General features: G+C 48.9%; 5 protein-coding genes across 5 annotated transcripts; 3 read left to right on the forward strand and 2 right to left on the reverse strand.

Moving 5' to 3' along the window:
- Positions 1-996: 996 nt before the first annotated feature.
- Positions 997-7068, reverse strand: CSUI_006235 (pre-rna processing pih1 nop17 protein; the record flags this gene model as incomplete). Its single annotated transcript, XM_068066399.1, has 6 exons — positions 997-1373; positions 2118-3119; positions 3481-3532; positions 4377-5564; positions 6629-6691; positions 6802-7068. The coding sequence occupies 6 exons, from the start codon at positions 7066-7068 to the stop codon at positions 997-999; spliced, it is 2949 nt and encodes a 982-aa protein (XP_067921622.1).
- Positions 7069-13001: 5933 nt separating this feature from the next.
- Positions 13002-15782, forward strand: CSUI_006236 (uncharacterized protein; the record flags this gene model as incomplete). Its single annotated transcript, XM_068066400.1, has 5 exons — positions 13002-13154; positions 13914-14090; positions 14687-14870; positions 15175-15217; positions 15518-15782. Coding segments are annotated over 5 exons (822 nt in total), but the record flags the coding sequence as incomplete, so codon positions are not given.
- Positions 15783-15785: 3 nt separating this feature from the next.
- CSUI_006237 (uncharacterized protein) lies at positions 15786-16458 on the forward strand (the record flags this gene model as incomplete). The annotated part of the gene is made up of 1 exon (XM_068066401.1): positions 15786-16458. A coding segment is annotated over exon 1 (408 nt), but the record flags the coding sequence as incomplete, so codon positions are not given.
- A 900-nt stretch (positions 16459-17358) lies between these two features.
- On the reverse strand, positions 17359-20920 carry CSUI_006238 (uncharacterized protein; the record flags this gene model as incomplete). Its single annotated transcript, XM_068066402.1, has 7 exons — positions 20730-20920; positions 20225-20481; positions 19393-19566; positions 18821-18957; positions 18294-18379; positions 17972-18123; positions 17359-17478 (listed from the first exon to the last, which is right to left on the reverse strand). The coding sequence occupies exons 1-7, from the start codon at positions 20875-20877 to the stop codon at positions 17359-17361; spliced, it is 1074 nt and encodes a 357-aa protein (XP_067921625.1). The 5' UTR covers positions 20878-20920.
- A 1597-nt stretch (positions 20921-22517) lies between these two features.
- Positions 22518-23997, forward strand: CSUI_006239 (family upf0172 protein; the record flags this gene model as incomplete). The annotated part of the gene is made up of 1 exon (XM_068066403.1): positions 22518-23997. A coding segment is annotated over exon 1 (474 nt), but the record flags the coding sequence as incomplete, so codon positions are not given.
- Between the last annotated feature and the right edge of the window lie 83 nt (positions 23998-24080).

The following is a 24080-nucleotide window of genomic DNA, read 5'->3' on the forward strand; positions in this document are numbered from 1 at the left end:
TCCATATCTATATATATATATATATATGTATGTATGTGGGGCTCGGGCATTTATATATATATCTGTATATATAACGGCGTAGATACATCGTTGTCTATCTGTCTGTCTCTACCTGTCTATTGTTGATGTATCTATCTTCAGTCTATTTATCTATCTCTTTATATCCGTCTGTAGCCTATCTAGAATTGAGATAATCTATGTACACGTCGTAAGAGGGCCAGGGAGGGGTACGCGGTGATAGGATACACCATCGATCTCGTGTAAGGAGAAAGGTTTCCCATTCTGTTGAAGGCCTTCGGTAGTTTTCCTTTCTTCGGCCTCTCGCGCTTTCGTCAGCTCATATTCAGACTTCCATGACTGGAGATAGAAAGAAAGACTTTCTTTAACTAATGGCGAAGAAAGAAAAGAAGAAAAGAAAGCTTCGAGCAGTTTCTTAAACAAGACAGCCGAAAGTTTAGTCAAAGACGATCTTACACGGGTTGAGACCGATAGCAGTGTATTCGGGTGGTGTACGTACACTCGAGATCATCAGGAGTTCTGCGAGATCTCTTCCCCAGTGGCAGATGAAGCCGTCACGCACTTCTTCCTATTTATGAATTCTCTGTGAAACAGACTAAGTAGTGATAGGGAGGACCAAGTTAAGTCGTATACGTTCTTGAGGAGATTGCATAGATGAGATAGAAGAAGTAAATCAGAGCCCTTCATCCAACGAAAAGACGAAAGAAAAGAGAAGTCTTGAGTCATAGCGTTAGAGCATCATATGAATGGAAGATAAAGAGAAACCGCATGTCTGCAATTCTTCTCCTTCTATCTCTTAGATAGAAAAAGGAGCTCTTCTCATTCATACACCCGAGATAGAAGAAGAGAGAGACTAGTATGTGAGTTCCGGCCTCGTGATAGTTGACTAAGGAAACGTCTCTCATAGGTTAGAAAGAAGAGTAGTTACGGTGAAGAAGGCACAAGAAGGAAAGAAAAGACAAAGGAAACAGAAAAGATTCAAAAGATTTCTCTCCAGATTTGAGACTGAAGTAAAAGTAGCTGTCCTACTGTACACGCAGCTCGGCGGTCCTCTGCCTCATCTTCGTCACTATTGATATCTTCTTGAACTGATCTATTTTCTTCTTTTCTTTCTTCTTTTTGAAAAGAACCTTTCTTGTCAGCATCTTGAGACAAGGTAGCCTCCATGGTGCGCCTTTCTCTCTTTTCATTCTCTTCTTCATCCTCTAAATTTCGATCTACGGAAGGAGTAGGCGATGTCTCTTCTGTGTTCTGATGGAGATGTTCTTCTCTGTCTTCTTCCCGGTCTCCTCTTTGGTTTTTCTTTAGAAGGCTATTGTCCTTTCCAAGAGAGGAAGTCTCTTGCAAAGATTTATCTGAAGAGTCGCGAAAAAGAGAGAAGACGTGTGTGAAAAGATGTGATACAAGAAGAGGAGGAGGAACACCGTTCACGTCAACGTTACGACTTTTCTCTTCCTTCTATGGGGAGAGAAGAAGAGAAAGACGGCCTGTCGGAGATGCATTCTGTCGTAAAGAGATAAGAGAAGTCTTTGAAAAGAGAAACGAACTCCATGAAAGAAAGCAAAAGAGATGAGGAAAGAGATCAGAAGAGAAAGTGAGAAAGATAGATAGAGAGCTGTGTCTCTCTCTTCGAGGTCATTTGCTGTGATATATCTATATATCTTGGCGCGAATGATTGAGAGAGAGAGAAAGTCTTGTGGAACTTCCTTTAGAGGTAAGAGAGAATCTCATGGATGTGCTAGAGAGAGATAGTTCATGTATACAGTGCATACCTCTATATCCACACACTGTTCCTCTCCATACACATGGCTATAGACTACATCCATAAATAAACCTACACCACCCTAATTACTCCCTATGAGAGAAAGACTCTTTCTCTCTTCCTAATGAAGATTCTTCTGTCACAGACACAAATGACTTTCTTACTTCTCCACGTCTGCTACGAACAAATCTCTCTTCCATCTTCCGGTCTATCTATCTCCTTTGACGACTAAATCTAGGAAAGGCCTTTTTGCTCCCTTCAAAGGAGTTTCTTTCCATCCTTTCCCGTTTCCACGTCATGAAAAAGAAGACTACTCTTCTTATCAGATTGAGCTCACTTTTCATCTCTCTGCTTGGGGGTTGAGTGGGCGCTGGTAGAACTAGTAAGGTACGCGTGCCTTCGACGTTCTCCGAATCTTCTTCTTGCTCGATCCACTTTCCTCGTCGCTGTTTTCTTATGAGGACCCGTGCTGTCCATGTAATTTCTTCGTCGTCTTTCACTTCATCTATTTGATTGTCTTCATCTTCTCTTCTCGAGATCGAAGGAGAGGAAAGAGTAGTCCGGTAGTGAAAAGGTTCTTCGACGGATGAAAAATCTCCGAGGTTATCGATCGTTTTCGTCATCTTCGTGTTGGTCTTCAGTTGGTCACCTTCTCGTATGCTCTTTGCTGTGTGTTGATTGCCGGTTTCCCTGGGAGATTCTTCCTCCTCTTCTTCCTTCTTTTTCTCCAGAGGGTCTGTGTCTGAGGTTTCTATAAAGGCTTTGGAACTGCCAGCGTTTCGCAGATTCTCTTCGGACTGATCTTGCTTGTTTTGATCATGGAGATTCTGGAAGAAATCTCTTGTTTCCTTGTCTTCGATGTCTTCTCCCCTATTAGATGCCGCATTCGTGGGTCTTCCTGATCGCTCCAGTCCTTCTTTCAGGATGTATTCTTCCTCATCATGCAAAAGTCTTTGTTCCACGTCTTCTTTTCCGTCTTCTTGTGTTTCTCGATTTCTAGAATCTCGTTCTACCGATGTTGTCTGTTCACCATGAAATGAGCGTTCGCCGCTTTCTAAGTGACGAAGAGAACTTTGGGGGATGTCGAAGAATTCGGTGTTAGATGGTCGATTTGAACTGTTTCTCGGGGTGGCGAGTTTGTTACGGATGTGAATGTCTAGAGAGTTCACATCTTCGAAACTAAATCGATACTGACGATCGTCAAGAAGATCGATAGCTCTTCCTTTCCAAACACAACGTCGTCGTTGCGACGGCGTTTGTAATTGTTGAGATTCTGGCGATTTCACAGTGGACATACGACTTGAAGTTCTAGGACTTTCATCTTTTTGATTCAAGTCGACTGTAAGGAGAAAAAAACTCACAACATCACCGAGATTCTTTCTTCTCTTGGAGTGAAAGTTGACGTCAGTGACTTTCTCTGACAGACTCGAAGAGGATCGTGCTTCTTGTGTTGGAGAATACCCACGTCGTAACTATAATACCGGTGCTGGACGTCTTATAGAGATCTATCTCTCTATCTCGATCGCAAAAGAGAAACAGAAAGGACGGCAACGCAAATTCGACTGCTTTTTTCAGAAGTCATCTAATGAAACACGCTCCTGAGAGATCAACCATTCACCTAAAGTTTCAAAGCGCCTTCTCTAAACTCAAAGACTTCATCGACCCAACAACAAAACTGACTTATCTGACTTGTCTCGTACCTCTGAGGAGGCGACTTCCTCCAAGAGGTACGCACAGTAAATCGACATGTTCCTAGAATTCATGAGACCGACGCGGCGAAACATGAAGAGACCGAGTGCTAATTACCAACTGACGTTTCTTATGGCCAAGAAATGCAAAAATCTGGGGCATAGTTGTGACAAAGAAGTGGATGAAGGAAGAGTTTCGCACTAAAGAGCAACTGACAGCTTCAATATAGCGACTTGCCTTTGTCATCTTGTGAGGGATCGAGATCGCTTCGAGGGTAGCCCTCTGTACAACAGACATTTCCATTCTGACTTTCTTTTTGCCGTATGGAGAAGGTGACGTGTATCTGTAATTGAACAAGAACAGCAGCTGAAAGGTTGCCTTGTGGTTTCAGTGTTTTCACCGTCGTTTTCTTTCGAAAAGATACTAGCTGAGCTCCTAACCGATATTTCGCCGCGCTGGCATCACCTTGATAGGGACGTGTAGAGTGTCTCTCGGTCCGTCTCCTGGAGGGGGCAGGCAGGGAGGGCTGCCTCGAGATAGAGACTTTTCAAACAAGTTCAACAGACCCCTGTGCAAGATGGCGAGATTCCTTGCGGTTCCTAACATAACAAATACTCCTCCGCCTATCCCTCTACATAAACCTCTTTTCAGTCAATCGACTGAACATAGCGGGAGTTCTAGACACCCATGTCTATTCTTCTCTTTTAGTTCTTGCTCGAGAGGGCAAACAGATAGGAGAGTAGGAAAGCCTCGGGTCTGACTTGCTAGGGAAATGAGTGAACCTCACTGGCTGGGATCTGTATGGTGAGAAGGAGAAGATATGAACTTTTTGGGGGAGGAGATAGGAGACGAAAGAGAACACAAGCATGCTTGGATTCACTAGACCTTCAGTGATTTCTTAACTTACATGTCGACTTTGGCTCACATGCACCTTGCCAGATCCATGAACAGGTTCCCAGAGACCCGCAGGGAAAGGGAGATATAAAACAAGATTTTGAGCTGTCTCAAGCGTTAATTGATGAGATAGCTCATGTACTTCTACATCTTTCTCATCGTCATCCTGTATCGATTTGTTTCGTCGCAGGGAAAGCGGGTCATGCTCTGCTTGTACCGTCTTACTCTCAGCTGTGGGTACGTGGTCTCTCGCCTCTCGTACTTTGACCGGAGTAACATCCTCCAAGCATTCAACGAGGGGATGGGGTTGAGCAAAGTGATCGGCTTCTTCTTTCTCAGCTGTTGAGAGATCCAATGATGTCGCTCCAGGACAGGGGTTTTGCTGTTTGTCTGGTATTGATAACTCATTCGTTTCTCGGTCAGGATGAGTTTCTTGGAGCAAGGCAGATCCCTTTCGCTCGAACGGAACAAGGGAAATTTCCGCTGGTGTCCTTGGAACAAATTCCTTGCCTAGAGTTGTGTCTATCTCTTGAGCCTGCGTTTCTTCTTTGTCGCCGGCATTCTCGTTTGATGTATTGGGTGTAATCGTGTGCCAGTCGGGGTTAGAAGGTCCCGCTGTCTCGCCTAAGAGTAGTTCTCTGCGTAGCCTCGCATTCCGCCGGTGAGCTTTGAGTATGTTGTCGATTTCGTAGGTCGGGAGCATGGTGTCCTGCTCGGAGTTGTCATGATGCTCCGAGGCGGGCTCTACAGGAGGCACTGACGAGGAAGGCGAATTCGATGTTTCAACATTGTTCGGCTTCAGAGAGCAATTGTACTCTTGCTCTTTTATTCCTACAATCGTGTCGAGTTTGGCTAACTCATCAGACGCAGGTGGGACGGGGTATGAAAGTCGTTGGAGTTCCTCATCTGATGTTGCTTTGTTGCAATCAGACCTTCCTTTCTTTTCATCGTCCCTGGAATAGACACAATCTCCCCCGCCCTGTTGAAGCTCTTGTGCAGTAGGTTCCTCACTATCCTCCACACGCTGTTGGTTCTGTTCTTCATCCTGAGTAGGCTGATCAGCGGAGACAGGCTGAGAAGCTTCGGCCGGGGAGGCGTGGCACCTCGCCAGGACAGGAAGGAATATTTGAAGGTGATGTGTTTCGGGAAAAAACTGCGCTTGGCCCTTGGGAAAGTCAACTGGCCACGAAAGACGGACGGTCTGTAAAGACGGAAGGCATACCCGTATTGGTGCACGTTGCAAGGAAGTAGCCTATCTAGAAAGCACCGGCGCAAGAAGGAAAGACGGGGGGGCCCCGAACTCGTTTTGTGGCCGCAGCGATAGTCGGGGCGATGAATGCGACGGGCGATATGAACTTTTCTTTTCCACTGTAAGGACGTAAGGAAAACTACTCATCTACAGTGTATCCCCTTGCACAAGGCAGAGAATCGCGCTTCCGTTCGAGGTAAAGGAAAAGAGGTTTTCTGAGCTACTACCAGGTGGAAGCAGGAGAGGCGTGTCCCACTATTTCTCCTAGCAGTGTCGCAAGATTCTGTCTCGAAAAGCTGAGAATAGTCAAGCCTCTTCAGCCCAGCGCAGCAGGACCACTCCTCTGCTGAAAACTCAAGTTTGTTGTCTTCATTCACGCGGTACTCGCTTGTCTCCAGGCAGCTGCGAGTGATCAACCGACGACAGCATCCATCCGTTATCTTCCTACGGGATAAATTCAGTCTACCTGGCTAGTCGGGCCACTGGTGAAGTAGCACTCAAGTACTCACAACTGTCATAGAACTTCTCTTCACAGCAATCGTTAGCAGTTTATTGTCTTCGCTGATAGCTGCATCAATGTCCGCGCTGGAGACCTGACAGTCGAAGAGGAACAGAGTTGAAGGAAGGCAAAAGACGACGCAAGGAAAGGCACTCATCCAGTGCCCTTCAAGAATTGACGATCATCTCTACGAGGGAGTAAGAAGTCGGAATGGCAACCTCGAAACCCAACAGTTTCCCTCAGCCTGCTCTGTAGCTTAGTGATGACTTCGTTAGCAGAGTGGTACTTCATACCAGTCCATGCGGCTCTTGCTGGTTCAACAGGGAACAGTGCTCATAACCATTAACATCTAAACCTTTCAGTGCATATAGCAACATCCAGATTTGTGCGTTGCAAGCTTACACACAAAGTGTCTTCTGACCGATCTGATCCCCGCTTGGTGTGCAGACGTCAAATGGCTTGGAAGAGCAGTCTGAATGCAAGCGGCCGATTGCAACCTAGAATCAAGTCTGCTTACCGCAGTTGGACCCAAGTTCGTCCGTATGCGAAGCTTTTCAGGAATCGATTTGTGCATCGGCAGCTGCGGGATCAGAACGCAAACAAAGAGAAAGGCGTTAACCAGCTGTGACTCGCGCCTTACAAATAGCTGTCAGGAGGCATCGACACAACGAGAAGACCCGTCTTCAGTACCTTGCTCTGTTCACCGAAGAGTTCTGACAGGTCCACGGTTCCTTGGTGAACGATTTCATACTCTCCCGGCTGAAGGGACTTCTTCTTTTGTCCGCATGGTTGATCAGACAGGAAACAGTCTTCGTTCGGTTCCTCTGCAGTCTCTTCCGTATCGGCGGTGGCATTAAGCCCGCTTGATGTAGAGATTGTGCCCGGCCGCTCCGAGTTGGGGACGCATTTTGATCCTGGAGCTACTATTTTGCTCTTCCCTTTAGCTCTCTTGGCCATCTTCTTCAGGTCTTTGGGTGTCACGGCTGCAATATGTCACCCAGCGAGTGACGGCGACAAACTCTTCAAACTAAGCTCGACAGAGCCTCACACATCCTTTCAGTACACTGCGGAACCGACTTCTTCCATGTGATGGAACAGTCTCCAGAAAGACCCTGTTGCACCATTGCTGCATTTCGCTACACGCCTGGATGCGAGACAACATGAGGCTGCATGTAAGTGTGAAGTCAGATCTCACCGTCGGCAGCGGCGCCGGAGTTAGCTTCTCGCCGGGCCTCAATTTCCTTGTTTCGGTGACGCCAGAAGGCCTTCCTGTCCCTCAATAATTCCTCACGGACTGACATCAGTCCGGGTAGCTTTCCCTTGCATTTTTGGTTCTGTAGGACTTGATAGTCTGTAGTGGCATCGTCACGTCTTCAAGAACCATGTGAAAAAATTGCTACAGGACCGCCTATGGTGGCAGAGCTCATCGTGCTTGCTGATGCACGCAGCATGCGACAGCGATTCATTCCTCCTCGGCATCTGTATCTCCTTCCTGTCCGTCAAGCGTACTACCCGACTGGCAGATATGTGACAAGCCTTCTTCCAGGTGTCATCGGCATAATGCACCTTGTACTTCTCACGTAGCTCTAGCAGACCACTGTCATATGAGTCGCGTGCAGGCGGCCTCCAGCACGAGAGGTTCCCGTAGAAGATATAGATTTCTCCTTGGCCTACACAGCCTGCGTGTTTTATCTTCACCTGCTTACCGGGATGGAGTTTCTCTCCGCCCTTCAGGTAGCAGCTGTTGACCTTCTCCGCGCAACTGTCGAGGAGCACTCTTAGTAAGGCAGGCCGTTCTGAAAGAGAAGTGGAGCTCGACGACGCAGTAGCAGACAATATTTGGCAATCAGTCAGACTATCGACTTCGCATCTTTGACCCGTATCCCGAGCCGGCGACTAAAGTGACCCCACCACCTGGGGACAGACCCGTCGCATACGTCATTCTCTCACAAAAGTAACGCCGGTCATTCCCCACAGAATTCCTTGCTAACCTCATAGCTAATCTCCCAGTACTGTCTGACGACCAGATCACATTAGAGAAAGCTTCCGATTTGCACCTTGCCAAGACGCCGTGGTGTCTGAGTCGCACAATGCTCAGCTCACACTCTCACCAGAGAGATGCAGGCGGCTGAGCTTGTTCCAACAGCCTTTGAGACAGTCCGCGACTCTCTACAACCACCGCCTGACAAAGGTGTTTGAAGTCTAGCCGATTGACGATGCCTGGGGGCATTCTCGAATACATGGCTTACCACGACACTGTCTGAAGGTGTTCGTGCTCACGCAGACGTCGAGCGTTAAGCATGCTTCGCCCTCTGCACGAGTTCCAACACAGCAGACGTCTTCCGATCTTCAGGCGGAACTGCCTTTGTTTTACTCTGCACCCCGCCGCGTCCGCCAGAGTTTTCTCCTTTCTCACGGTGAAGCAGTACATCGACTACCGTACGAGGGGCTTCCCGACTTCTGGCACAACGGTATCCAGAAGAAGCTGGTAAACGGAGTGACACGTTGCGGGTGAGATCCTATCACACCTTGCTAAGAGTGCTCCTTGGGTGTGAGAGCTCCGGAATTATACTTCTGTCGAAAAAGAGCTTTCAGTGTACCTGCTTACTTTTGTCCTTGTCTGGCCGTGGTGCGCCGAGACTGAAAGGCATGTTGACGGTCGACCCGTCTCCTTGCGTTTTTATCGTAATATCATGAAGCCAAGGCGAGTGGCATACGTTGATGAAACATTTCTGATGCAAGCCGTTCGGGAAAACCAACCGGGTTTTCATGCACAAGCCTGGAGAGGTGAGAGAGAGCCACCGACATCGCAGAAACGGACAGTAGCGCTGCATTTTCTATGCACCTGACGAGATCGGTGTGTCGCGGTCCAGGGAGGAATAGCAAGTACTTTGACTTTAAGGATAGTGAAGAGCGCGTAAACCTATCGCACCATTGCTGGTTGGTCTGCTGGAGGCGCGTGTCCAATCAAATCCTGTCAGGAACTCAGGACCCGCTCCATGTACCCTCAGATTCGCAGCAGTGAAGTAAATAGATCTATGAGTAACGGAATATCACTTGGTCGCGCAGCTGAGTGGCACTCCGGAAGCTTGCGATGGAGTTTGTACGAGGACTGACCAACTTCCGGTCGCATCAAAGCACAGCCATTTGGAAGCTCGCCTTGCTCCTCAAGTTGCAGCATGTACTCCTCCTGTTCCTGCTCTCAGGACCAACGAAACACAAGGCTCCCGCACTCCATGCTTTCAGCAAATAGTTATGCTGCGTCTACGCACTGGAACAAGTACTATAAAATGAATACTGCTGGTAAGACAGCTGCCTTGGTGCTGTGCAGCTTTGGGTCTCCCATCACATCCGGGGCGTTTTGCGTTTCACTCCTAATAAGCATCTACAATCCAGACCGCACGGCCATTTAGCGTCAGCGATATTAGGCGGGACGGGCAGCTTCGTTGCAGAACGAGTCGTGGGCAATATACTGCAGTCAACTCGCCCTCTTCCTGTCATAGAGACTGTCATGGCTACGGTTCCCTCACGTGGTGTCTCCGGTAGCCCAGTATGCACGGTGGCCTCCTACACCACCTGCTACGATAACTAGAAGCTATAGGTCGCACTCGTGACTTCTCTCAGGACTGTCGGCGACTTGGAGGGGCTGTCATCCATTTCGGCTGCGTGCGTTCAACCGACGTTAGACGGCTGGTCCTTGCATCTTCACGTCAACTAGTTGGCGGTCATGAGAAACAGACTGGGCACTTTTGTAGAGCCTCACGATTGTGATGTAGGGAGTACCTTTTTATGGCTGGGGTCAGATATTTCATCAACGTAGGTGTTCAGCAGGCCGCGGAAGTCTCTGGAGCGCATGGCCCGACTGAATTTCTCGAACTCCTGAACGGCGATCAAGAAGCGACATTTGTCGAAGGACGCTGGAGCGGCCCCGACTCTCCGTCAGCAGGGATCGGACGTAGAAGCGGAACAAAGCCTCTGGCCGTGAGAAAAGATTTCCGTGCTGTGTCTCTTCTCAATGGCCGACCGTAGTGGCCGTCAGGCAGTCACCGCAGCAAAGTGTCGGGACTGTTGTGTCACAGAGGAGACACCACCACTTTAATGAGGCACCTCACTCACCCTCAAACCTAGACTGCACCGATGCTACTGTTGTGAGAAGCTGTATTTGAGCCGTAATCGACCAGGGGCTTTGTCTCAGTGGCACTGTCGCCCCTCCATCCTCTCGGCCCTGGCAGTGTGGTCCGTTGAGCGTGCACGGCTGGCTACTCACGGTGACGGAGTTGGATGTGCATTCTGCGAAGGATACCGGGTGCAGAAGAAGGCAGTCTGCGGGTGGAATACTCCGATACCTACGGCCCATGGCGTAGAGGCACACTTCTCTGTAGCCCACAGAGTAAATGGGCGGAGACCTCAGGGGTTCTTCTTTTAACTGCGGCGTTGCCCCCGCACCAAGAAGAACTATGCGGGCACCTGTACTTACCTCATGAGTGATGTCGGGGTCTTTTCTGTTGAAATCCCTGGAGTTCTCCATGGTGTCCGCCCACGAATGAGGAGGCGGGGTGGCACAGCCGGCTGATACCGCGAATCCGCACCTATCATTAGCAACCTCGCGAGCAGCCTTTGAAAAGGAGCTTCGAAAAAGTGAAAAGTGGATTCCGGCGGTCGCAGCACCCGTAAAACGAAAGTAAGAGGACGTCCGGTCCGCCTGTTCGTGTGGCAGCCAACTCCGGGCAGCTCGGAAAAAACATTAGCTTCGAGCCTGCTCCCAGCTTAGCCGGTACGCGAATGCTTTGACAAGTGCCACGTCTGGATTCTCGATCTCCCCTTCGACAAGAGTAGCGACGGTGAATATACCCCCCTCAACACGGTAGTGTGGACTGTCGCCCGCTTTCTCCACTCCAGAAAGCAACGCACGACCGCCTTGCATCTGCGGTCACTTTCAATAAGCGAAGAAACGGCGACCAACCGCTGCCGGTAAGGGTGGTCACGCGAAGTGGGTTCGGCGATCGTGAACCTGAATTCGTTCTAAAGATCCCGTTTCAGATGAATTTATGCTAGGCCGAGCCACGAACAGTTGCGACTTACACTTCCGCGCTGTCCGCGCGCGCTCATCCTGTGCTGCACTTCGGTGACGCCGGCTGTGTAAGGCTGCCAGCCCCGATTGTGAGACCTGTTTTCGTAGACACGGGGCTGGGAATACGAAGCAAAGTCTACACGAGAGTTCCAGCAGACGGGCGTGCCAAAGCCAGCTGCTGCCACACTCTATCCACTCAACCGCGACTCGGAATAATTGTTCCCAACTCTCCAGTTACCTCTTAGCGTCCGTGGAAATCCGCAGCTGCACTATGCAACTGCCTCGCTTCGGAGCCGAGGAGCTTTCTCACTTCGGTTTCCCGGAAACAGGCGCACCCCGACCGGACGGAGCGAGCGACTGTCTCCGAGGACTCCTGTAGGACTCCAGTGAACACAGGCCCCCACTACAAACGGGGAGACAATTGAGAATAAGGCCGTTCACGTGGCCATCTTGAGTCTTGCAAGGAGCCAGTCCGCCTCAGAAAGTTGCGGGGCAACCTCCCAGCAACTAGCCAAACAGCAGGCAGGGAATGGTAACTGACTGATGCATCAACTATGCCGCGCCATGAGACTTTGACGATCTTCTTGTCCGGTAAAAGGAAATTTTTGATGCAAACCGCCGCTTCTCTATGCTGCGCAGAACGTCGGTAGCTGAACTCAATTGACTTCTCCAGTGGCCCCTTAACCACTGGACCACTGTAGCCAAGCGACAACACGGACACGCCGCACTCTGCGCCCCTTCATGGGAACAAAGTTTTCTGTTCTTCTCCGATATCTGGACACACTCATCTCTATTGCTTCTATTTACCTTCCTATGTGGAAGTGCGACGGTGTGTTACGGACTCCGGCGTGCGCGTCGCGTTGTATGCTCAGATCGGACATCTGGACCGGCCGTCGAAACGTGGCCGAAGTAGGGAATCTCACGTCTCACAGCCCTCCGGAGGAGTTCCAAGTTGTTTTCCGTCGTGATTTTTTTTTAACGCCAGGTTCCGGGTGGAGTTGCCGGGCCGCGGTTTGCATTGTCGTGGTTTGAGCCCTTGTGTGGCTGGCCTGAAGTGCCGGAAACTCGGCGGATTTTATTGGACGGAGACGAAGAGGGTTTTTCGCGGGCAACGGAGAAGTTAATGGTTTCTGCTTGGTTTTAGTGCGGGCACTTTTTTGCCTCTTGCTCACTCCCGTCGGCGGTGTGTTTTTGCTTTGAGTTAAACTCGGTTTGTGCCGCCCGTCTCGATTCCAAACCTTCAGGTATACCGCTTTTTTCTTGGTTTCGGACGCGCTCATGGCATCTCCGGCGGGAGGCGTCAGCGGTTGAAAGGAGGTCACCGTCGTTCTTCCTTTGTTGTGGCACTTTTTTGTATACGGATGATTTGCCGGGAACGAGATTTGCGAGAAGCGTCAGTGTGCTCGCCATGATCTTTGACGCGCGGTCACAATGAAAGACGGGTCGCCTGACGATATACCACGCGTCCTCTTTTTACACGGGTAATCACTCTTGGCACAGACCAACAGTCTCGACAAAGGACATAGCTGCTCTTCGCAAGTGTTTTGACGGCCAGCGTTGTGCGCTGGTCACGTGGGCTGTGCAGGCTTTGTGTCTGTGAAGTCTTTTTTCTGGGTGGCACAGAGCACGCCCCGTCTCCGAATCACTTCTGTGGACACGAATGGTTTTTCGTCGAGATTGGTCTTTTCCCATGAGCATGCAGTGTAGGTGTTCCCCGTTCTAAGACATCCGGTCGTCAGCGCCGTACGGGGGCTGAAGTCTACATTCATTCTTCTGCTTCACTCACGTGTTAAAGGGAGTGTGTATGTGGCTTGGCAGGATCGACACAGGTCCCACGGGTTCGAAGCAGAGGCTGGTTCAGCGAGCTGTGGGCAGATCTAAGTTTTTCGCCCCCGATCTGAAAACTCGAAGGCTTCTCTTTTGGTATACTGTTCTATTCGGCGCGCTACTCATCGTCCTCGTCGTCACCACAGTGTAAGTCGTCATAGGTTCTCCGCTGACATCGCTCGTGTCCTCTGGCTTCGTGGGTAGTCATCGTGGCGTTTGTAGACCAAGTAGACCGTTTTTTCTGCAGCCCGTGTTTTAGACAGCAGTTCTGATACAGTAAAATGCGAAGGCAGTATGCCTCGGTGATGCCCGCTGCGGAAGCCGTCGGATTGTACAGTCTCTTTATGTGCTGTCATGCTGTTGCAGAGTATGTTGGGTCTTTGCAAGTGCGGTTGTCGCGTTCTTCGTTTCCCTTCTGGCGGTATGTTCTCTATCAAAAAATTTCTGGGTACAGGCTCCACGACTGTTAGTTGCTTTGACCAGGAGGACACGCAAGAGATACACAAGCATTCCTGACGTCATAATACGAGTTTTAGTGATACGGCGGGCTCGGTAGCTACCCCCGTGGTTGCTTTCTTTGTTTCGTGCTATATCACAGTATTTCGACGGTGGTATCCTCTCACTTCAGAGCAGCGCTTTCTTCAATGAGATGGTGTCTAGTCAGAAGGACCGGTGTCCCTGCAGGTAATCTGTTATCGCTAGCTAGCCTAGCACCGCGGGGGAACCTGATCTGGGGTTTCCGACTGGCTCATCAACGGGGGTAGGTATGGTCCAATCTGTAGCCAGTATGTGCTGATTGTCGCAGTCTTCCTACAGACGAGAATGCTGGTGGATCGAGCAGCCTGTGACCGTAGGGGACTGCGGGTGTTTTACTTCTTGAATCATCAATGTGTGTTTCGCTCAGGTATTGATCGGTGTGGCAGGATATGTCTTTGGAGGTCGTGGTCTCTCAGTCCTGCTTCTGAGGTCTTCTGTTAGAATTGCGACTGAAGCCTTCCATAACTTCCGTCCGCAGATAATTGTCGCTTCTGCTTTTGGTGCAGTAGTGGCTTTCAACATGGACATTCCCAAGCTACCTTTGGTACGATTGTAGGGACAGAAAAACATAACTCGGTCTATATTCGGACTTCATCTCTTTCGCGCATGACATCTTGTGTCCACAATCTAAGTTCTTTGACCTGTTCTACCATTTCTCACAAGAAAATAAATATCAGGACTCATTCCAGTTGTGTACACGATTTTAAATGTTGTTATTCAGTCTGTCTAGTCAGAATTTGCGGGAATGGGCTATCTTACATGGGATTGCAGCTGGTTTGGCGATGTAGATACGCGGATCGATCGGCGTAGTGCAGAGGTGAATCTGTGTGATCTGTGTTTTCGTTTCAGTCTTCCAGTCCTTTTCAATGAGAATAGTAGCACATTCTTCCGTCTTCTCCCTCTTCCTTAGGATCACCGCATGGACGTTGTGGAAGAGATGTGTCTGCCAGTTGTGTCGATGGCGGACGGTTCATGGACTGGACGTGAATGCTCTCGCTCAGTCATTGTTTTGTTTGTAACTGGGTATGCCTCTATCGGAATGCTAGACACGTGGACGAGGAACGGGATGCTTTCGATTTGCTGTGCACTGGTATGTTCGTAGAAAGAGAGTGTGGACTGTGTTCTTTTTTTTTCTTTCAGCTGCTGTTTACACCAGCACAAGACATGTACCGACGGTACCTCCGCACAACTGACCCGATATCCCTTCGACATTATCCGTACACTCTCATTGTACATGGTAGTCGTGATACAGTGGTGTTACTCGAGGACTCGATTCGTCTAGTGGAAACTTCGGAACTGGGTCGATGCAGACTGGAGGTCATAGGTAAGCTCTTTTTCTTCCGCGTTGAAAAAGGGAAGATATAGCAGGGGGGGGATGATGTAAGGCTGTTCGCGTTTCGAGTGTTGGTAGTGCTGGATATCTTCAAGAATGGATCGAGACCCTACTGAAAGGGAGTAGAAGAAGTACGTATCTATCTAGTCGTCTTCTTGTGGAGGAGTTGGTATCGTGTGCATGGTAAACAGTGAACAACGTCTGTTTGGGCGGAGTTTACTGCATCATCGCATTTACGCCACCAGCTTCAAGACGGTTGTCGACTTTGCTGGATGGTGAATGTCTGCGTGTCCAGATGACGACCACAACCTTCGATCATTGACCCAGGAGGAAGTCAGGTAAGCACTCTAGTCGTTTCGGCCGTGAAGGTCTCGAACAGGATGTAGGGAGTTTGCTGCAGTCCGAAAGGCAGGCATTTTTGTATGTTGACGTAGTAGGGTGAATCTCCCTTTGATCGCACACCTGCTGACAGTTTCCTTGAACCATTTAGGTACAAGACCTTTTCGCGATGGATGCATAGAGGTGGTTAATGGTTCCTTTTTTCCTGGATGGCTAGCTTCGGGTTTGTCTTGTTGGCTATGTTGGATAGAAGAACGACTTATTTGTTGTGGCGATGGTTTGTGAATTTTTTCCCACAGCGGCTGGGTTGAGGAGGTTTACAAGCGAGGGAGGACAAATGTACTGGCGCTAGCGGAAGAAGGTGATAAGGGTGTGGATCCGTCTCTTTATGAGCCATCGGGAGTTCTTTCTCCAGAAGTCCCTCCAGAAGAAGAATATGCAAAAGCAGAATCTGTTGATGAAGATAAGACCTCTCCGGGGACAACTGGATCGTACTCACCAAGTGCCGGTCCTGACTATGCTCCCTCGACTTCGGTAGAGGATTCTGATTTCTATCTTCCATGAGCTCTATAACTCTCCTTGGAGTTTGCTCGGGCGAGATATCCGAATCAGCTTCACTTGTCAAGGTAGCAAGACTTCGCTCTTTGCCTTTTTCATGCGTTTAGCGCGCCGCTTTTCAGCTCGGGCAACGGGTTGACCTTTTGGCCAGCAGTTCACAGGCGGATGTTGTTTTTGTTGGCTATCCGGTATAGCTGACGCACCATTAGCTCTCAAACACATCACCGGCTCTGTGTTGATGTGCAGAGGAAAACGAGGGAGGTTTTTTCCTAATGGTGTTAGACGGCTGGGGATGTAACGCTGATCTGCTGGATCACCACGGAAGGGTCCTTGTGAGACGCGACAATGAGCTTTTCTTTCTCAGTGATGGCCATTCTTCCGCACTGAACGTCTTTTTCGCAGTTTTTTTTCTTCCGCTGTCCAAGAAAAAAGCACCCTTGGCTGAGAGGAACGGTGTGGTTGTAGAAGCCACCGCCCAGCTTGCATCAGCTGTAATGTGTGTGTTGAGGAGCTGCTTATGCCTTCTGCGAGAGGCAGAGACGGACAACGTGAGCATTGGTCCCAGCGAATGTGCTCGCTTGGCATCAGCTTACGTTCCTTTTTCTTCTTTAAACGGTGCCCGCTGTTTTGTGTACTCATCGGTTTTTTTTTCTCTCTTATCTCGTGCAAAAAGCTACAGGGGTGGTGGACGCGGCGTGGAAAACGGCTGTTCAGTCGAAAAGGGGGATTGCGAAATCACTGTGCCACAGCGAAGGTGTTTACCTCCTCTTTTGTAGGTCAGGGTTCGCTGTCGTGCTGCGTTCTCTATTTTCTTCGTTTTGGTCTTTGTGAACATCGCCGACGGTTCTATCCTTTTTGCAGTGAGGCTCGGTTAACCATCTCTTCCTTCTGAAGAGATGGTCCAAAACTTAGAAGGCCATGGTTCCCAGAGTTTGCAGTCATAGTCTGGATTAAAGAACGCACTCTAGGAGTCAGCAGCGCCTGCTTGCCTTAGATCTCTACATCTTCAATCACATGCCGGAGTGCTTCGTCCGATGGGGTTGTTTGAGCTCGTGCATGGTAAGGCGGCGAGATCAAGATCTACGTACAGGGTATTATGTTGACAGAAAGTAACCGCTACAGCTGCAGGGCTGGATAGTTAGGAAAAGCATTCTCAGCCCATGCACAACGAATCGGCTGGGATCGCGGTCCCTCATGCTGCGGCATAGGATTCCGCGAAGCCATGCTCTCGCGCTATACGAATTCGGGTACGGGAGCGCAATCAATCATCATAGCCATACATCTGTGTCAGATAAGGCATTAATCTGTAGTAAGTTCTGTAATGAACTACAGTTTGAGGTACTGCACTACCGATAAGAATCGCAAGCACCATCCTATACTTCTATGCGCTAGTGACATAGCGATCCACACATTACTGACGTAAAAGTAGATTCGGGTTCGGGAAGATCGAATGGGTTTTATTACCCATCGTGCCTCGTGGTGGTGATACTGGCCGAAAGAGCGAGGTAACCAGCTGCTTGTTTGGCAGCGTCTACGCACGTACGTATACAGGGTGATCATGGCTGGTCCATGATCCTGCTGTTCATGCCTCGATCCACCTAAAACCGCGAATCAAACTGCTTTTGCAGATATGGTACTGATGCTGTAAGTCGTTATAAATCTCCCGGCGAACAGGAACGTCTTCAAGTACTTCATCAACTTGCTGCATGCACACGCACAAAAAAGGTGCCCAAGAAATAGTTGAACGAAGCAGGCTGTGTTGAATGTAACGGCGGATAGGAAAGACGGCCGTACATCGATATGACAATAGAGCCGTAAGGATATTGTCTCATGGGTTATCCGAACTGAAGACTAAGTTGTTACCTTTAAGCTCGTTGGGAAGCAGGGATATGACGACAGGTTCTTAAACCAGCGACATGGCATTGTAGCGCCCCAGGAAAATGCACGTGTCTTTGACTCCAGCCTCATGCATGGAAACATCCGTTATAAAATAACAAAGTAGTGGTGTGGAGTGTAGTTCGGTTTTTTGCCTCTGGGAAGTCGCATCCAGTGCACTAAAAAATGCAGCTTCAACATAACATACTTTGTCTATGAATGCCTCTCGCCGAGGCTTTCAGTGAGGCCTCCTAGTCTGCCAGAATAACCAGGGAGGGGGTGACTTACACGCAGGGGAAGGCAAGGACAAAATAACGGACCCAGGCTTTCACGAAGATTTCGAAGGCCGTAGGCTTGTGCGCGACGCTCTGGGCTAGCACCTTCAGCGAGGCTCTCGCGCTGAAACGATCGGTCTCCTTTCCCCGCCTGCTGTACTTCCAGCCCGCGCTTGTCGTAGAAGCCAACAGGCTAACTGAAGGACATGATTCTCAGCGGGGGTAATGTTTGCTGGGCGTCTCCGACTTCCGGTTACTCCTCGACCTATTGTTATTGCCGCCACATGTACTAACCATTCTGCGAAGTGTTTTCACTTTCCTTGGAGCGCATTCCGCACTGACACCTACTCACCATCTACTGACTTACAGGTTTGTTCGTCGTCAATCCGTGTGGCCAGCTCCTCCGCCGAGTCTGTAGTGGCCGCTGGGTTTGTTCGGGCGCTTTGCCGGGTCCTGATCAACACGCAACCGGGTCGACACACCTTGGCAGTTTCAGTGAAGCTGATTCTGAGCAGCAGCTCTTTTCTAGGCCCTACTGGGGAAATGCAACCACACTGTGAGGTCACGCAGCTATGAGGGCGATGCAGCACATGTGAAGACATGGGTAGTATCCCCTGCCTAAACACTATACATTTCTTGTGTGCGGCACAACCGTACGGTACGATGAGCAGCGTTGTGTATCGCGGGCATGCGCGATGAGCTCAAGTCCGCGGTACAAACCGCAGACTTTGAAAAGGCAAGATCAAAGGAAAGCAACGTGCCAGGATGGCATTCGGGCTTTGCAATTTCCTTTTTTTTCTTGATCATCTGTGCGTTCACTGTGCACATGTGTTTGTCACGGGCGGAACAAAAGCCGACAGGTGGCCTGCTCGAAACTTTTTCGTTGTGCCTTACATCGATTCCTTATGAACGTCACTCAGTAATGCATGCTGCTGTAACATGAGAGCGCCTTTCAGAACGAGACCGGAAGCTGGGATGCTAGACCCCTCTGAGACAACTGCAACACTCTGGAAGGTTGTTCCTGGGCTCGACTGAACGCACAGTGTACAGAGACCAGTGGACCTGATGACCGTCCCCTCACGAGAATACTTTCCATACCCCTCTCGCTCACCGTACGACGTGAATCTGCGATTCCGTCTCGACCGAGGCAGGGGCCTGTCCTCATCAGGTGATGGTCCGTTAGCTCCCCCCTGAAACCGACGTTGGGGAATTAGTAATGAAAAAACATGCTGCCGAGTGAGTCAACAAAAACCACTGTGTCTTCGGTGCCAAACCACTGCTGTCGTACGTCTCTCCGGTTCTCTTGTAACCGTGGTGTGTGCTTTGCTGCTATCTCATCTTACTGTAGACGTCACGCGTCACTTTGCCTCGAGCTTGAGCCGTGGTGGGATACCCTGCTGTCTTCTGGCAGCACAAACCGCAGCGCACCTATTTCAGATTGACGGTGCCTGCTTGGTTTAGCCCACCTGGAGAGAATAAGTGACGTTGAGTCCGATTTCACAATGGGTGACTTGGGAATGAGAGGCATTAGCAAGGTCTGCCCGGCCGTCGTGATTCGGTCTTTTCCTTGCTTGCACACTAGTCAGAGGCCACTCAACTTCCAACGTGACCATGTCATCCTCTTCTCCATCCACATCAACCTTGGGGGAGCATTCCAAGCAACACCACAGTGAAAGAACTGTTAGACGACAAACCAAGAGCGAGGAGCACGCCCACCCTGTAAGACATGAACGGGGATACTTTCCTCCTTGCAATTCTTTCAAGAGCAGCTCTAATGAGATGGATCTTGTACAGCCAAGTGTGCGTCTGAGGAAGCTTCGTTTCAGCGGTACCGCGCCCGGAGTAGACACTACGCAGAAGCGTGTATAGTCTAGAGGCCATAGCTTGGCGAACCCCCTCGGTACACCGGTTTTGTCTTCGAGAGCCTTCGCAGAGCTGTTCCAATTGTCAAGAGGCGATATATCTTTTCCTCGGCAGGTGTTATATCGCAAGGAGTGAGGACTCTTCATTCTACAATTCATCTCCTATCCATTCTCTTTTTGGAGTAAATGAATGTTTTGCGTACTTTCACTAGCAATGTTACATGCCCATCCCTCAGGACCTTACTTCGCCCTAGCTAGCTCGGGTGATTGCTCTAAATGCGTGTCTCTTTTTTTGCTCAGTGCTGGGAAAGTGGATCAGTGCACTTTACAAGCGGCTTGTGCATTGCTCGGTTATCTGTCACCTGGCGTGGTGACTACCAACACATCCTTCTTATTCGTTGCTCTTCCATACGACCCTGCATAGCAATCAACTCACTGTGATGACAGGCATTGGTGCTTCAATATTTAGCTTTTCCGGACTGCTCTCGTCTGCTTCCAGTGGTATTAGCAGAGAAGGATGTCCTGACATCCAGACAAGGCGACTCGCCTCCCCACGTCTTGCGGGGTACTTATCCGGTACGGTTCGATTGCCGATTTGCTGCAGAGTAAGGGATGCGAATGCTGGGCGGACTGACACAAGTCGCGCTTTTTCTGCTACCAAGACAACCTTATTGACCTCATCGAACCACCATCCTAGAAAACCCGTAGCGAAGAAGTATGCCAAACAGAGACAGCGCAGAGGACACAAGAGAAGTCCCATGACACTCCTGTGGAGCTCAAACCGTGAGAATCCCTGGGTCTCTTTGTGCAAGGCTCGAATGGACGTATGTCGGGGGTGCATGGTAGCATCCAGTTCTAGGCCCACCCCGACCCCGAGCTTGAATCATCCGGAACCTCTTTTCTGTCCCCATCTCTGCCTAAAAGTCCCGTACTCGACTTACCGTTATAGCAGAATGCTATGATAAATGGCACAATGAGCGCCAGGAGCCAAAGAATTACCGAAGTGCACCATGCGCACGAGCATCTTCGGGCAGCAAAGATCTGCACGTGAGGAACATGATGAACCACAACACTTCGGCGACAATCCATGGTCGTTCTCCAGAAAATCGAGGAATCTTCAGCTAGGGTGGCACTGAGTAGAGGAAGAGGGTGAATTCGTCTTCTGTAAGTCTTCCCTGTTTTCTTCTCCGAGTCTTTTCACCAGGTCTGAGGCGAAGTGATTGAAGGAAAAGACTGCCGACGCAATCAACTCTTCGGCCGTCTGTCTCTATGCCGGCCTTTGCTTCCCTCCTATCAACATCAAGTTGCTCGCCTTTCCACTTCTGCACAAGGGGCACTGTACGAGTCGTTCTTGTGCTTCTGTCTGTCTGGCGGGAGTCTTTCAGTTAGACCCAAGTGGGTGTTCTTGTCCGTTTTTAGAGTTCTTTCAAATCACCTGGAGTAGGCTTGGTATATTGCGATGCCTTGCTATGCGATATCTCTCACTTTTACCACAGCCGGTGTTTCTAGCGGCGACTGACATGCATAAACGCTTCTCTACTTTCTACCGCATTAGAGCCTCTTCCGAAGGAGAAGTGAAGAAGTAACTCCTACAGAAGGGCCATGAAAAGCATTAGGGAGGAAGTTTGGACCGACAAGGGCCTCCGCCTATAGTAACGTCGAAGAATTCTAGAAATCGCTTAAAATTCGGGCGTCTGAAAGAGAAATGGTAGAAGCAAATGAAGTCAAAAGAAAACCTCTCTCAGTGTTGGATGCTATTTTCACTCTCGTCACTTCACAGCGCCGAGAGTTGAAAGGATTTCTCCTTTCTTTCACTTGGAAATCTCTCTTCGTGTTCCGCCGAATTCTGTTGTGTTCTCTTCTTTTCGCTTGTCACTACGACAACTTTTCTTGAAGTTGGGTGGATCCTCTCTTTAGCCGGTGAATCCGTAAGATCTACTCAGGAGAGGGAGGCCGAGTCAGGTTAGGCCGGAACAGGAGCTTTTTCAAAAGAAAAGCGGGCATCTCTTTTTACAAATCGATCTATTCGCTTTATGATCTTCACTAGAGATACCCCAAGTCTTCTAACGGGAGAGTCAGCCCGCCGAAGATGCGGAAGATGATGGTGTCGTGCGACCTAGCGCTTCCTTTTGAAGAGAAAGAACCGTCAAAGAATAAGAAGGGGTATCCCTCACCGTCTGCTTAACACTTCTAATGCTTGAAGAATAAGAAGACTAGTAAAGAATTCACCAGTGGAAGAACAGAGAGATGCGGTCAAAAAAAGAAGATTTGCGCTGACTCGGGGAGACTTCTTCGTCACCAGTCAGAAGAGGATTCTTCTTTTTCTTACAGGCAACACAGAGAGAAATTTCTTTTCCATTTCTTGTTTTCACTCTCTGGCCTCATGAGAGAGAGGTGTGCAACAAGCGAACATCATCCTACTCTAATTGGTTTATCTCTTGTTCCTCGTTTTGACAGAAAGAAAATGATAGGGGGGGAAGAAGCAAGTCTGTTGGAAAAATCGGTTGTGCTTATTCATAGTCGTCCTCTACAAACAAGACATCTTTCTTCTTTATCTACTTCAACGTGAGAAAAAGGACCATCCCTGTCCCTTTTCTTCTCTCTCCCTCTCTTCTTTAAGAAAAGAAAACGAACTCGGGGGAAGGTCTCCCCCAGCTCCCTTTAAGTGCCGCCGTATCCTCTCATAAACAAGCCTTTCTTTCCTCTCGGCTCTTTTTCTTCATCCATCCCGCCAAACACACCGAAAGTCAGTCTTTCTTTCCTCCTTATCTTCTCAAATCATCTCCATAGATGCCAAACCTTATCATGATACCCTGTACTTCTTTTTCTTCTTTCTCTTCCTTTCAACGCCGCCGTCGAAACGTCACGACGACCTCGGTCGGTCCTCCTCCTCCTCATGGCTGCGATTGCGCATGCAGAAAATTCTCTCAATCATGCCTATTCATATTCTCAATGAAAAAACAAGAGACCTCCATACTCATCACCTTCTCGCTGCCTCTAATCTCTATCTATCGTTCCATCTATCTAACCTAAAAGAGCTCTCTACGCTCCATTCTCTCTCTCGTGTTGACTCTAGACAAGCAATTGCCTCAAAGTGACAACCCTTCGTTTCTTACCAACACACAATCCTTCTAACGCTTCATTCATCCATTTATCTCTTCTTTCTTTCTTCTTCCCCAATGTCCTTACTTTCCTAAGCTTCTTCTACAAGAGAGAGGTCTCCTAATAGTGTCATTCGTTGCTGTTCACTCTTCTCTTCTTTCACTTTCCTGTATTTTTAGAAGCAAACCTGGAAAAGCTTTTTCTCTCTCCTCTCTTTTCCATCTTTCTTTCGTTCTTCTCCCTCAGAGCTTAAGTCTAGCTGTTGAAAGAACAGCTTGGCCTGTCTTTCACCTCGCTCTCTGTATAGTTCTTTTCTATATCCCGTATATGTATCTATCTACATCTGTATGTGTGTATGAATGTATATCTCCCCTTTGAATCCACATAAGTGTGTGAGTTAGCTCTTGTAGAATGTCCTTTCTCTTATTTTTCTTCTTCCCTTCTGTATTTCGTCTTCTTTTCTATGTATTGTCTATCTTCAACAGCAGTGAAACTTCTATTTGTCCTTTAAAGCATCTCTCCTCCTGCCTTCCCTCCATTTCCTCTGTTTAGCGAATTCCTTTCTGCGTCTCAACGGAAAGAGAGGAAGAAAGAAAGAGAGAAAGAGAAAGAAGAAGAGCAGAAAAAGAAGAAATGACGCCTCCTCTTCCCTCAGCTGGCGCAGAGGCCTCTCCAGGGGATTCGTTAACTCCGACTTCTCTCTCTCAGAAGACTGTCGAAACAATGGAGAAATCTGTACGAAAGAATCGACCTTCTCCTGTCTCTTCTTCATCTTCTACTACCCATACGATTCCTGCCTCATCTTCTTCAGGTGTATGTACACCTCACACTTCTCCTATGCCTCCTCCTTTCGTTGCTTTTTCTGCTTTGGCCTATTCGAAGATGGTAATGCACGGAATTAAACATACACAAGATGCTGTAAATGGCATTCTACTTGGGCGAGTGATTGAAGAGGAGGAAGAAGTAGAATTTCCACGGACAGAAGAAGAAAAAGGAAAGAGTAAAAGAGAGGAAAAGAAGAAAAGAACAACATTCTTCTGTATTGACGTCATACCACTCTTTCATACCTATATTCTCCCTCCTATGATGGACTGCGCTTTCGAGATTGTACGTCATTCTACCTTACCATCTGCGCTTCTCATCTATCTATCTATCTTTAATCTATCTATCTATCTTTAATCTATCTATCT

This window comes from Cystoisospora suis (assembly GCF_002600585.1).
Source record: "Cystoisospora suis strain Wien I chromosome Unknown contig_3120, whole genome shotgun sequence".
Lineage (NCBI taxonomy): Eukaryota > Apicomplexa > Conoidasida > Eucoccidiorida > Sarcocystidae > Cystoisospora > Cystoisospora suis.